General features: G+C 33.5%; 1 protein-coding gene across 1 annotated transcript in view; it reads left to right on the top strand.

Moving 5' to 3' along the window:
- LOC129971102 (nephrin-like) overlaps positions 1–11,948 on the top strand; it is a 62,038-nt gene extending 50,090 nt beyond the window's left edge. Inside the window, exons 8-10 of the mRNA XM_056084585.1 lie at positions 12–299; positions 1,051–1,341; positions 11,551–11,948. Of these exons, the coding sequence (XP_055940560.1) occupies positions 12–299; positions 1,051–1,341; positions 11,551–11,675 (704 nt within the window). The 3' untranslated portion in view covers positions 11,676–11,948. The remainder of the gene's footprint in view (positions 1–11; positions 300–1,050; positions 1,342–11,550) is intronic.
- Positions 11,949–12,648: the final 700 nt, after the last annotated feature.

Genomic DNA, 12,648 nt, shown 5'->3' with positions numbered 1-12,648 from the left:
TTTCATTGCAGATCGTCCCATTTGCAAAGCAGGCCAGCAAGTTTCGTACGGAGCTTATTTGGGAGAAACTTTGAGCATCCGCTGCGAAGTGGAAGCAGAACCTGCGACCGTGTCTTTCCACTGGGGGTTTTCGAACACTGTGTTGCAGCACAGCAACGTGTCTTTTGTGAACAGGGGTCTGAAGAGCGTGGCAACATATACACCGACAGACGATATTCATCTGGGGTCCCTGTTCTGCTGGGCCAATAACAGCGCTGGAGAGCAACATGTCCCGTGCACTTTCACAGTTTTCAAACCAGGTGCGAAATTTTCATAAGAAGACGCTTTTAATAATAATAATAATAATAATTGCTAAAATGCCTTACAGAGAACAATGGTTAAGAAAATATAAAACAAATCGATCGAATTTTCTTTTTTAAACCAATCCATTGCCATAAACCATAAACAGAAACTCTGATTCGCTCGAAGGCGCATTGAAAAATCTGAATGACCGGACGACAGCATTAAAGCCCGTTCCTGTGCCCATCTTTCATTATTCTCTCTTTTCTGATCTCCAAACCAACCAGAGAGAGCAGCGCCACCTCTTGGATGACGAGGAAAAGGAATCAAAACATTACAAAGAGGACATCAAGTCACCGAAGGCAGTTAGTTATAACTATTCATTGTCATATCTATAAGCACAACAACGCCGCAAATTTAATACGGTAGCATATCTGCTAATTCATATATGGCCAATATTTTTACCAACTGACTTCTCTATCATTCCGAAAATATATTTTTCGCTCAGAAATGTTCAAGATTTGAATTCCTGTGCCCCATTAAAATTCTCTTGGCTTTACATACGTTAAATACAACCTGGTGAAATCCTTCTGGCACAGCATTCTTACAAGATCCATTCCTATACTTCTACTCTTGAGTAGCTCCAACACTCGATGTCAATCAAAACCAGTCTAGAGTATGTGAGGAATATCCCTCTTTGTTTTCAATTTGTGCATCATAAAGCTTTTCTTATTAGTTAACAAAAAACTTAATTACTGCATACTTTTTTAGTGGCCCCCAATCGCCCTAAGAATTGCCAAGTTCTAAATCGAACCCACAGCTCTTTCATGTTGACATGTGAAGCAGGCTACGACGGCGGGGCACCCCAGCGCTTCTACTTCCGTGCCAAAATCAAGGGATCGAGGGATGACGGCCTTTCGCTCAGCTCTCCACTGCCCCTCTTCAACCTGTCTGGCCTGCCTTCCGGATCCACCTTCCAAGTTTCCGTCTTCTCCAGGAACAAAATAGGAAAGAGTCACGTCGTGACTTTGGAAACCACAACGTTAAAAACTAAAAGAAAAGGTAGTCTATTTTGATGCCTATTCATTCACTTATATAAGCGTTCACTTATATAGCAGCGTTCACACGAGGCCAACTGTTGCGCGCAGTGGAAGGCCACGCCAACCTCAGGATCATCACGTGACTCCAACAGCACAATGGTAAGTGGTTTTCTCATCTGGACAATTATTTGCCATTGTTCCATTCCGGTCACGTGATGTACCTTAAGTAGTCACCACTTTCTATTGCGCGCAATAATTGACCTCATGTGAATCCCGCTTACTTCAGAAACATCATGTGACCCCAACGGCACAAGGCAAATGGCTTTTTCATCGGACCCACTATTTGCCACTGTCGCATTGCGGTCACGGGATCTTGCTGAGGTAGGCATGGCTTTCAATAGTGCGCTATAGTTGGTCTCGTTTGAACCCTGCTTTAGACTTTCACACAGGGACAATTGCCGGTTTCAAAAGGTGACATGTGATTCAAACCAAATCTCTGCACAGTTTAATGTCATGGATGCAATAAAACCGCATTCTCAGAGGCCAACAGTTGCAGGATAATAGAAAGCCACGCCTACCTTAGGAGTAATCACGTAACTCCAGTGGGACAATGGCAAATAGTAGTCTCATCGGGACAACTATTTGCTACTGTCCCGATCACGTTGTCTCAACTATTAACATTAGGACATTACCGGGACAGCAGCAGAAAGGCAACTATTGTGCGCAATAGTTGGCCTCATGTGAACGCTACTTAATGCTGCAAATGCTCATGCATTGTGCGAGAGTTGCTTGGAAAAGGGAAAGTCGTTGTCTCAAGAGTCTGTGCATACTTCTGTTGTTGCATGTAGATTATCAATATTTTGTTGGGGGTTACGTGATCCTTTATTGCAGCCAGAGATAGTCCCCGTTTAAATTAAGTCTACGATGTTAAGGAAATTACATTACTACGTGTGTGTACAGAAATATATATATATATATATTAAAGCTGCAATAACTTACACTTTTGGTTAAACATAACATGAAATGTATTCCTTCGAATCATAAAGCTATACTGATGAGTCATAAATGTCAGCACCGCGGTGATAATAATTAAAAAAAAAATATGTATACAGGTTGCGATTTCGCTGTCCTTCCCGTTGAAAAAGAGCTCGGAAACGTAAAAAAGAGACGGCATTCATTCAATTCTTTTAATTCCTAAAGTATGGGGGATTTTTTTTCTTGCTTCTTTCAGTTTTTGCATTCATTTAATAGAAAAATGGAAATAAACGCTTGCATTCATTAATTTTCATGAATAGCATTCAAGACGGTGTTGCAAACTAAATACGATCCTTCAAAATAATATCATGATTTTTGTTATTAGCATGTTGATGACAGGATATGCATAAATTCGCTCTTTTCGAATTACCCAACATCAAAATTTGATTCAAGAATTTATCTTGCAGGTCATATTAATAAATGCCAAAGAAATACTTTTTTTATGGCACGTAAATTGTGTTGAGCGAGCACAGTTTCTATTTCTATTTTATGGAGCATGCATTTGATTCTTATACCCTACACATTGCTACAAAATGTTGACCTTAATTGTTTACCAACACTGGCCATTCGTCATCTTTGCGGAAACTATTTGAATTTAAACCGGAAGAAGCGATAGCGCTGCTTCCGCCATCCGCGTCTGTGTCAATATATAGAAAAAAGGAATCACGGCTGGGTCGTTACGAGGAAGATTTATTTTATAGTTCTGTCTCAGAGACAGCAGGTGCATCTAGGTCTAATGACAAGCGGGCATTATATTATTTTTAGACCCCCCCCCCATCTCAGGCATCATTTAGTAAATTGATAGACGATACGTATATAATTTTTTCAACTACTGATCCTATTTGACTTTAAAAATAACGTAAATAACGTAACATTGATTCTAATATTTTGTTCATAATATTAGGAATAATTATGCATTTTTGCCTCTTCCTCTTCGCCTTTCTTGGTAGCTATGCCGCCACTGCTGGGCTATATATTCGTAATCTATCTATTTCGATAGTTATTAAAGTAGTATGGCTTTAGTCCTATCGCAATTTTATGCATGAAAAAAAATCTTGTTCAGGGAACATACATAAAAGATTTATTGCAATTTTATGCAAGAAAAAAAATTTTGTTCAGGGAACCATACATAAAAGATCTATTGCAATTTTATGCAAGAAAAAAAAATCTTGTTCAGGGAACATACATAAAAGATCTATTTCAATTTTATACAAGAAAAAAAATCTTGTTCAGGGAACATACATAAAAGATCTATTGCAATTTTATGCAAGAAAAAAAAATCTTGTTCAGGGAACATACATAAAAGATTTATTGCAATTTTATGCAAGAAAAAAAAAATCTTGTTCAGGGAACATACATAAAAGATTTATTGCAATTTTATGCAAGAAAAAAAAAATCTTGTTCAGGGAACCATACATAAAAGATTTATTGCAATTTTATGCAAGAAAAAAAAATCTTGTTCAGGGAACATACATAAAAAATTTATTGCAATTTTATGCAAGAAAAAAAAATCTTGTTCAGGGAACCATACATAAAAGATCTATTGCAATTTTATGCAAGAAAAAAAAAATCTTGTTCAGGGAACATACATAAAAGATCTATTGCAATTTTATGCAAGAAAAAAAATCTTGTTCAGGGAACCATACATAAAAGATCTATTGCAATTTTATGCAAGAAAAAAAAAATCTTGTTCAGGGAACATACATAAAAGATTTATTGCAATTTTATGCAAGAAAAAAAAATCTTGTTCAGGGAACCATACATAAAAGATCTATTGCAATTTTATGCAAGAAAAAAAAAATCTTGTTCAGGGAACATACATAAAAGATCTATTGCAATTTTATGCAAGAAAAAAAATCTTGTTCAGGGAACATACATAAAAGATCTATTGCAATTTTATGCAAGAAAAAAAAAATCTTGTTCAGGGAACATACATAAAAGATTTATTGCAATTTTATGCAAAAAAAAAAAATCTTCTTCAGGGAACATACATAAAAGATTTATTGCAATTTTATGCAAGAAAAAAAAAATCTTCTTCAGGGAACATACATAAAAGATTTATTGCAATTTTATGCAAGAAAAAAAAATCTTGTTCAGGGAACCATACATAAAAGATCTATTGCAATTTTATGCAAGAAAAAAAAATCTTGTTCAGGGAACATTCATAAAAGATTTATTGCAATTTTATGCAAGAAAAAAAAATCTTGTTCAGGGAACCATACATAAAAGATCTATTGCAATTTTATGCAAGAAAAAAAAATCTTGTTCAGGGAACATACATAAAAGATTTATTGCAATTTTATGCAAGAAAAAAAAATCTTGTTCAGGGAACATACATAAAAGATCTATTGCAATTTTATGCAAGAAAAAAAAATCTTGTTCAGGGAACATACATAAAAGATCTATTGCAATTTTATGCAAGAAAAAAAAATCTTGTTCAGGGAACATACATAAAAGATTTATTGCAATTTTATGCAAGAAAAAAAAATCTTGTTCAGGGAACATACATAAAAGATCTATTGCAATTTTATGCAAGAAAAAAAAATCTTGTTCAGGGAACATACATAAAAGATCTATTGCAATTTTATGCAAGAAAAAAAAATCTTGTTCAGGGAACCATACGTAAAAGATCTAATTTTATGCAAGAAAAAAATCTTATTCAGGATTTTATTGAAATTAAACAATAATCAATAATCAATTATTCCTAGTAAAAAAGACAGAAAAATACAGTTACCACAATCAAAGTCAATAAAAAAATACTGCTCATTAGGGTGAAACGAAAATGGTCTTAAAAATTTTTTTTTTTAGATTTTAATTTAGTATTAGTGCAGAAAAGCTGCCTTTTAGAAATTTGGTTGCAGTATTACATTATCTTAAGGTGCTGCAAAGAGCTTGAAATTTGTAAAAAAAATTGAAAAAAATGGAAATTTTTAAAATAGGTCTTTAAAAATTTTTCTTACATTTTAGTTTGGCAATAGTGGTGAAAAGTTAGCTTTTAGGTTCATAAAGAATTTTTAAAAATTCTGGTTGCAATACAACAATATTTCGAGGTGCCGCAAAGAACTTAAAATTTGTAAACAAATTGAAAAAAACTTTGATAAAATATTTTTATGAATTTTTCGTTCATATAATGTTATAAAAGATAATTTAAAATACATTGCAATTGATAAAAAAAATTATTAATTACAAAGTATAAAAATAAAAAAATATTTTTTATGTCAAAGCTTGCGTTTCTTACTTTTGTATCCTTAATTATTACAAATGTTACAGCTGCAAAATCATTGTTTCTACTTCATTACTACATTAAACAGTTTTGTTTTTAATTTTTATCAAATTTTTGCATATTTACGCATGAGTCAATTTTTGCTCTCATGTATCCTTCTCTTGCGATTGCACCACAGACATTTTGAGCCGATTCAGCCATCAGTCCCCTAGCTCTTTCCACTGCTTTCATGTGGCAAAGAAGCTGGGGAAAGTCGATAACCGAGTCCCCTGTACTATTTGATTCAGCTTCAGATGCCTTCTGTATAAAGTTTTAACTTAATATTAAACCGCACAGGCACTTGATAGTTTCATCTGTTCTTGTCGATTTGATAGATCTGGTTGACTTGCCTCTGTTTGTAAAAACACTGTTGTTCTTCGGCGTTTTCATTGTGGCCAGTAATCGTTTCTGGTGCACTAGTATTTTTTGCCCGTTCTTGATTAAACTTAACTATTCTCTGTAGTTCTTTACTCTTTCTTGCTTCTTTCTTTCTCAAAGCGCGTATGGTAGCAATATCAATATTACCTATAACCATTTTCCTGTTAGACCGTTGGTCATTTAGAACTTTTTATTCCATAACTGGCGCTTTTTTTTTCTTTTATACAAGTTAACAATATCAAATAAACGTCTAGCTTCTTCCCTAAATTCTATGAGGTTGGAATTAAACTTATCTGAACATTTTCTGCTTTTAGACTTTAATAAATTCCTTTATTTAGCACGATAAGCTTTTATCATTTGTGAAATTCTTTTACTAGAAGCAACAGGAATAAAAGATCTTGACCATATTTGTTCTATTATGGGAAGTAAAGTGTCATATATTTCACTTACAGAAAGATTTTTCTCTGAAGCAATTCGAGGTTATGTTTAACATAACAGTAGCACTTCATAACAGATTCGTAATTAGGGAGTTCAACTTCAAGCAAAACACTAAATTTCTTAAAAATAAAACGCTCCGACATTTGTCTTGCTTTCACTAATTTCACTTAGTTTGGTGAGAGGGGGTGCCCGTTCAGTTGTCGTACTTGTCATCTGACCGTGGTTCAAAATTACGAATTCCGTCCCAAAATAGCCCTACCGTTGCTTTAAAAACGGAGATGTTAATATAACTAAATTAAACAAACTGTAATAGTCAAAAATTTTAATGTGTGATTTTGACGATCTCCACAGCACACAGGATCATATGCTGGCAATTGAAGTAATTCGGGGTAATTTTTCGAAGAACTTAATTGATGTTCTTTTCATAAATTCCCGAACGTGTTCAATTTGGTCATCATGATAATATTTTCCTTGTAATGCGCCACGATACCTTAACTTTCTTCATCAGATGTTTATCTTGGAAAAATTGCAACTTCTTAATGTTTTGGACGGAAGTGTCCCCCCCCCCTTTAAAAAATTTAAGAGCCATACATCAACATTGGTCTTAAAATAGCTTCGTAGAGCAGACGCTTGAGCCTAGTAAGGAAGATTTACAATAAGCAAGTGGTTCTTGTTCGAGATGGCTGTTGATGGGTTTAAGTTAATAAGATTGAACTCTTCATAACACTCGGTGAATTTTTGTCTAAAAGAGACTGGAATTTCTTTTGCCTAAACAAGTTAGCTCTGGTCCACAGCATTTTACGATTACTAATGGGAGGACATAGTTTGAAAAATTGAGTTCCAGATGACATTTAGTATAATGGTAGTACACATTTAAGTTGTTCATTCATTAAAATGTTAAAGCGCAATAGTCAGCCAATTTCAAAAATTGGCTGGCTATTGCGCTTTCAAACTTTCAATATTGCTTATGTACAATACATTCCTGAGTATCCGGCTTCCGTACTATCCGGCCTAGCTTTCTTTTGTCGTAATTAAATGAAAAAGGCAAAGTGCTGCATTGGCAACATTGCCAAGGCATTGGAAGCGGGAGTCTGTTACGATCCTTTTACGCGTCGTGTGTAGAATACACAAGTTGTGACAGTAAAAGCGCAACGTTCTGCTCATTGTTCATCGTTTTGTCAGTGTGTAACGGACCTCAGTTGTTGTTGCTGTTCCTGATTATAACTGCACAGTATGTACAGTATTAGTAAATTGTTCTTGGGGTGTGCTTAATGTTTTTTTAAGTGTTCACAGCAGGGCCGCCACGTGGATATTAGGCGCCCTTGTTCAAATTGAAATTTGGTGGCCCTTTATGGGGTTCTGTTGCACTCTTATAAAGTGCTGCAAATTATATGTGAAATACTCTTTTATCGTATTCAAAATTTGACTTTCGAACTGCAAAGCTTTAAAATTATAAAATTAAAACACGTTTGTCTTACTGTTTTTAATTATTTCATAAATTTTAAAAACAAAACAATGATAAAACACTTTTTAAGTAAAATATAAAAATTAGAAAATATATTCAAATATTGATTCTCCTAGCTTTAACAATTACAAACGCTCGTATCAATTCCTTTATGTTTAATTTATCCAAAATTTCGCTGTCTATGGAAATAATTGACAAGTCCGACAATCTCCTCTGCGCCATGGTAGATCGCATGTAGTTTTTTTATAATTTTAAGTTTTGAAAAACTTCGTTCTCCAATAGCCACCGAAACTGGCAGGGTTAAAGAAATCCGTAAAGCTATTGCAATATTTGGAAATGTATCAGTAAGATATTTTAATAAAATCTCATTTTATTGCTTAGAAAATATAAAACATGCAAAATTGCAAGCGTGTAATTAACAACTTTTATTTAAGTAACATTAAATTAAAAAACAATAAGTACTATAAATTTTGGTGCCCCCCTGGCACAGGCGCCCTTGTGCGGTGAACAATTTTGCCACCCCCACGCGGCGGCCATGGTTCACAGTGAAGATTTGAAAATGGTGATAAACAAAAAAAAAGTTGTAGCGACTATTTACGCGCTGTACAGTGACTAGACAGCAAAAACCGACGACTGCTCTGTGATTCACTGGACCGCGTTCACATTTTACGTGGCATGAAATAAATGGAGGTTTAATAAGAAGTGAAAAAATACATAATGTAACAGTGAGTTTTGGAATAAAAACTTTTTTATCTGGTATTGGGACTTCTTTGTTATCCGGCCTACCCTTCCGCCACATTAGGTCAGATACTCTGGAATGTACTGTACTAATAAGGCGTTATAGTCTCCGACCATCCAAACAACGCAGTCGGCAAGGCACTGGTTTAGCAATCTAAGTTCAATCCAGAAAAGTATTTTTTTTTTTTTAATTTTTGTTCTTTTAAAATTATTTCAAATTAATTTACACATTTACAAATAGTCTTAATTACAATGCTTTTCATTTTTTTATACAAAAATGAATGTTTATGTTCCTTATTCTTGAATTATTTTACTTTTTAGAAGAAAAATAATTTTTTTTTTAAATATTCAAAATTACATAAATTAAATCAACAATTTAAAGATAGTTTCAATGAATATGCTACTCGTTTTTGAATGCAAAAATAAATGTTTTCTCTCTTCATGCGTGAGCTATAATTTAATTTTTAAAAGTAAAATAGGGTATTTGAGGTATTCATTCATAAGGTATTTGAATTATAATTATAATTTAATTTTTAAGTGTTGAAATAATTATAGTTAAAATCATTAAATTGAAATAATTGTGTAAAAAAATAATTTAAATAATTATTATCATTTTAAGATTATTACAAAATTTTACACTTTTTTATTTTTAATAATGACAAATTATTTGTTACAACTCAGCGAAGCTGTATTTATATAGGAAATTAAACAGAGCAACTTAAATTAATAAAAAAACTAGGGGGTTCGCTCGCTATCTACTAACCCACTTTTAGTCTAGCAACAGATATGTTCAGATTCAAATTATTCCAAAATATGATAAAACAGTGAAAGAAATAAAAAATGTAAAGCAAAAAGGACACTCGCAAAAATCACCTGCATCAAAGTTCTTTGTAAACACAAATAACCTTTCATTTAAATAACTATATACATCCCCCAAAGAAACAATTTTTTTTTAAAAAATTGCGCTTTCCCACGGAAGCAAAAGCTAAAGCAGAATTATATTCTCTTATATGCTTCCGATAGTTTCTTCCTTCGATTGAATCACTGATCAGAAAGTCTTTCAATATTTCCGGTGGATTCAGCAGATGTTCCAAAACAATTTTTTTTATCATGACAACATTTCGTGTATTTTCCACTTGAATTTACTTCTTTTTCCCAGTAATGTGCCTGGCAAAAAGAACCGAGTCCGGGCATAGACCCACAACTATGCTCCTGTAGTTTGGAAACTTCGCTCCGTACACATGAACGTTTAACCCTATCTCGTTCATTACGACTGGATCTTCTTATGAACGATTCTTGAGTATTTTCATTCGACCTGTCTTCTCTTTATCGACGATTTCGTTTTAAAATCGATACGGCACGACTTAAACCCATCGTAAAAAATGTTGCCCGTTTTTTGACCGTTAATTTTGTGTTTAAAAAATTTTCAAACCGATGCAAGAATAGCGTTCGCTTGAAATCTTATCAAACCGTGTGTTGATATTCCCGGGAGAGGTCTAAGTGTTGCAGAACGGCAATTAACAAATTCGACCTGATTTTGCGTCCACGTAAGCGTTTTATATATATAGATACATCAACAAACGTTCTCATTAGTAAAAATTGAAAAGAAAGATAAGAAAGCAGATACTAAGTTAGGAATACATAGGCAGACGGTTCAAAATATTTAAAACATGATACGGTAAACTTCGAGCACTGTCTGATTTTCTGAAGAAAGACAAATACTTTTTGAAGGTAAATAAAGTTTGTTTTGCAATCCATCCATTTAATGTTTCTCTTGTGGATCATCATTATTTATCAATTCTGCAAGATGTTAATTTTCAATAATGGCTATTATGGTTCTGGTATGTAATAAAAAATGAATGAAATATTTTTATGATGACAGTAATTATAATTATATTTAGCATCATTAAAGTAATATCTGTAATTATTTTTCCTAGTTAAAAATAAATTTGTGATTCAAGTATTAGATAACTGAACATTTATTTTTGCATTACACAAGAGTATCATATTGCCGCATTGAAAAGAGGCAATCGACTCTCCATGGCCGAATGGTCAGAGCACTGATCTCATCCCGCTAGAGACAATGCGATTCAGAATTTGTGTAAATATTTAATTCCTTGATTTTATGTTTCCCTTTATTTCATGTTCCAGAAGATTCTGGACCTTTCTTTAGTTTACCAGACAAGTGTTTTGGACTTTTCTTACTGTCTCCAGAAAAGTATTCTGGAACTTTCCCTGCTAGTATAAAAGCAGAAGATCTGTCAGTCACTGAGTTCAGAGTTGAGTTAATAAATTGGTTTAGCTCTACTTCTTGTGTGTGTCATTGCGTTCCACACTAAAGTATCTACGTGACGATATAAATTAAACCTGTCTGTAAGTTATTAATTTTATTTAAATAATTTTTACCATTTTTTATTAAAAGTAATCATATCTTTAATTATTTTTTAAATTAAATTAAAATTCAATAATTAGAAAAATAAAAATTTATTTTGCATTAAATATGAAAAACATATTACTTAAAACTATTTATAAACTGTTAAATTGATTTGAAACAATTTTGAAAGAACACAAATATTAAAAATAATAGTCCAAGACCACAACCACCGTTAGACATCGGTGGTTGTGCCAAAGCACAGATTAGTTTTCACCTCTACGTTCATTTCTATGCACTTTCACTGATTCAATTGAATTCATGTTTTTCAGTTATATCAAACAACATGGTGAATTTTTTTAATATATACATGCATTCTATGTGAATTATTTCAGAACCTATCAAGTCAATAATCTGGCCGGACAAATGGATCGCCAAAGACGGCTAGTTATGTTTATCATGTAACAATAACGCCGCTTGAATTGAATTTCATATATTTTTTCCTCCATTGATAACTTATTACATGTGTGTATTTTGTATACAGGTCCGTGGACTTGGAAGGGAAACCGAAGCCTGCTGATATCCTCTATCCTAGTCATGGTCTTCGCCATCTTGACGCTGGCCGCTGCGGCTATTCTCAGGCACCGGTCCCGCCCCTTCCTCCTCTAGCTCTCACCCTGAGGTCTGCGCTTCCGAAATGATCGCACTTTTGTTTCCTGTTTGTGACAATGAAGTGAACTCGTCAGGATCTATGGAAAACTGAATACGAAATTCAAAAATCGTCATGTTCGTTATTGAATTCCTATTGTTGAACATTTGAGAGAATATTTCGGTTTCGTAAGATAAAATGAATGGAAGCAAAGCCATTTGAGTCTTTGCGATTTGGATGAATGGAAGCTAAGTCACTCCTCAAAATTGCAATTTGTGTCGTTGTAATCGAGAAATCTTTGTCAATTCTATGCAAGTAATGCTGTTCTTTGATTGGCAATAAATCAATATAATAATTAAACTATCATTTGTGAGAGTGATAACCAGTGATGTAACGAGATTAAATGGCACCTGGATATATGATTATTTCACCTCCATTCGTCGTCACTGTTAGCCAGAATAAAGGATGACCAGGGTAAAATATTTATTATATTTTCACCCGTTCATCTTATTTATTTTTTACAAGTGACATATTTTGTGCCCTCGGCCTTCCCTTAACAATAGATACGGGACATCTATACCCCCCCCCCATACACACCCTTTGTCCTTCGATCATTACACCAATGGTTGTAACAACGTCAATTGTTGTTTTCCTTGTAAGAATACCTTATGTTTGGGGGGGGGGGTTCATGACTCAGAATTTTATTTCCAAAGTCTAATCTGTGTGACATTTTTATACAATTGTCAGAAAAAAAATTAAATCAAATTCTGTCTAATCTATAAGGTATCCGAACATGTTCGGAGCACTTTTTTAGAAAAACATGATGTAGACATACTTTAACGATATTTCTAGGTTTAACACTATTAAAGATTAGCAGTAGAATGTCAATATTTGAAATAAACATTAATAATTTTTGAAAATTGGCATCTAATAGCATAAATTCTTTAAAAACTTCAAATTGGCTACACCAAAAACTATTATTATCATCCTTGC

This window comes from Argiope bruennichi, chromosome 1 (genome assembly GCF_947563725.1).
Source record: "Argiope bruennichi chromosome 1, qqArgBrue1.1, whole genome shotgun sequence".
Lineage (NCBI taxonomy): Eukaryota > Metazoa > Arthropoda > Arachnida > Araneae > Araneidae > Argiope > Argiope bruennichi.
Note: the sequence above shows the minus strand (reverse complement) of the source record. Positions and strands in the feature narration are given on the sequence as shown.